The sequence below is a fragment of the Camelina sativa genome, chromosome 3 (genome assembly GCF_000633955.1).
Source record: "Camelina sativa cultivar DH55 chromosome 3, Cs, whole genome shotgun sequence".
NCBI classification, from domain to species: domain Eukaryota; kingdom Viridiplantae; phylum Streptophyta; class Magnoliopsida; order Brassicales; family Brassicaceae; genus Camelina; species Camelina sativa.
Window position 1 is genome coordinate 25,572,814 of NC_025687.1, and position 1,278 is coordinate 25,574,091.

A 1,278-nucleotide genomic window follows, 5' to 3' on the forward strand; every position below is an offset into this window, starting at 1 on the left:
GTGGGTTGATTTTGAGTGCTTACAGGTGGTTACAGTTGCTAAATTTGAAGGCAGTGATGCCTTTAATGTCATTCCTGACTTTGTTACTATCGGTGGCACATTCCGAGCCCTTTCACCTACAAGTTTTGCGCAAATTAAGAAAAGAATTGAGCAGGTCAGTGATCTTCATTAATTAGTCTGAGACTTTTGTCTTCCTTTCCTCTCTCGAGATCGAACTTTTAAACGCGAGTCGAATGTTTTCTCAGGTTATCACAACGCAAGCAAGCGTGAGCATGTGCAATGCAACAGTTGACTTTCTTGAAGATGTGTCTCCTCCTTTCCCGCCGACTGTGAACAACAAAGATTTGCACCTTTTTTACAAGAACATTTCAGTGGATATGGTGGGGGCTGAGAATTATATTGAGATACAACCAGTGATGGTATCAGAGGATTTCGCTTTCTACCAACAAGCATTGCGGGGACATTTTAGCGCTGTTGGAATGCAGAACAAAAATCATCCACCAATGCCGAACCCTCACTCTCCGTATTTTGAAGTTAATGAAGAAGTACTCCCTTATGGTGCTTCCCTTCTTGCTTCCTTGGCCACAAGATATCTTCTTGAGTCTTCTTCATCGCCAAATAAGATTTACATGAAAGATGAACTTTGATTCCAAAGTTGCCATCTCTCTTCTTCATCTCATCATCTACTTATCGAAAATGTCAATCATTGTTCCGTGTAACTACTCGCAGTTGTCAATCAATAAAATAAAAAGCTAGTGTCAAGCTTTATTATTTATTTCTCTGAGAATGATGAATCTGTTGATTTCAAACACATCCTAAATTCTTGGCCAAGTACTTCATTAGCTCGCGTTTATGTCTCTGGCCAAGGCACAAAGCCTATGTCACCGAAGAGAAACAGAGGAGGACACAAAACTGGAAGTCACGTAGGTCACAAGTAAAGTCCTTGGAAAATTTGTGCCCCACGCTTGACTAATCAATAGTAAATAACCCTAATCAGAACCAAACTATAAACTGTAAGAAAAATCTTCACATCTGGATCAAACATTTTTTTGGTTATTCCAACTTACAAAAGTAAAACATATATATAACAGATTTATTTCCAGAGAAAATGAAATCAATAAATAAAATAAATAATCATCTCAAACGAGGAGGTGGATTGGAACCAAAGCCAAGTGCAAGCTCTTCAACTGAATCTGTTGATACAACCGGCAAATGCTTTTTCCTCTCAACTTCTACAGCCAAACTCTCTTTAAGAGCCGTCACCACTTGACTCATTCC

General features: G+C 39.0%; 1 protein-coding gene across 1 annotated transcript in view; it reads left to right on the top strand.

The window, feature by feature from the left end:
- LOC109130869 (IAA-amino acid hydrolase ILR1-like 5) overlaps positions 11–1,278 on the top strand; it is a 2,361-nt gene continuing 1,093 nt past the window's right edge. Inside the window, exons 1-2 of the mRNA XM_019240948.1 lie at positions 11–154; positions 246–558. Of these exons, the coding sequence (XP_019096493.1) occupies positions 273–558 (286 nt within the window). The 5' untranslated portion in view covers positions 11–154; positions 246–272. The remainder of the gene's footprint in view (positions 155–245; positions 559–1,278) is intronic.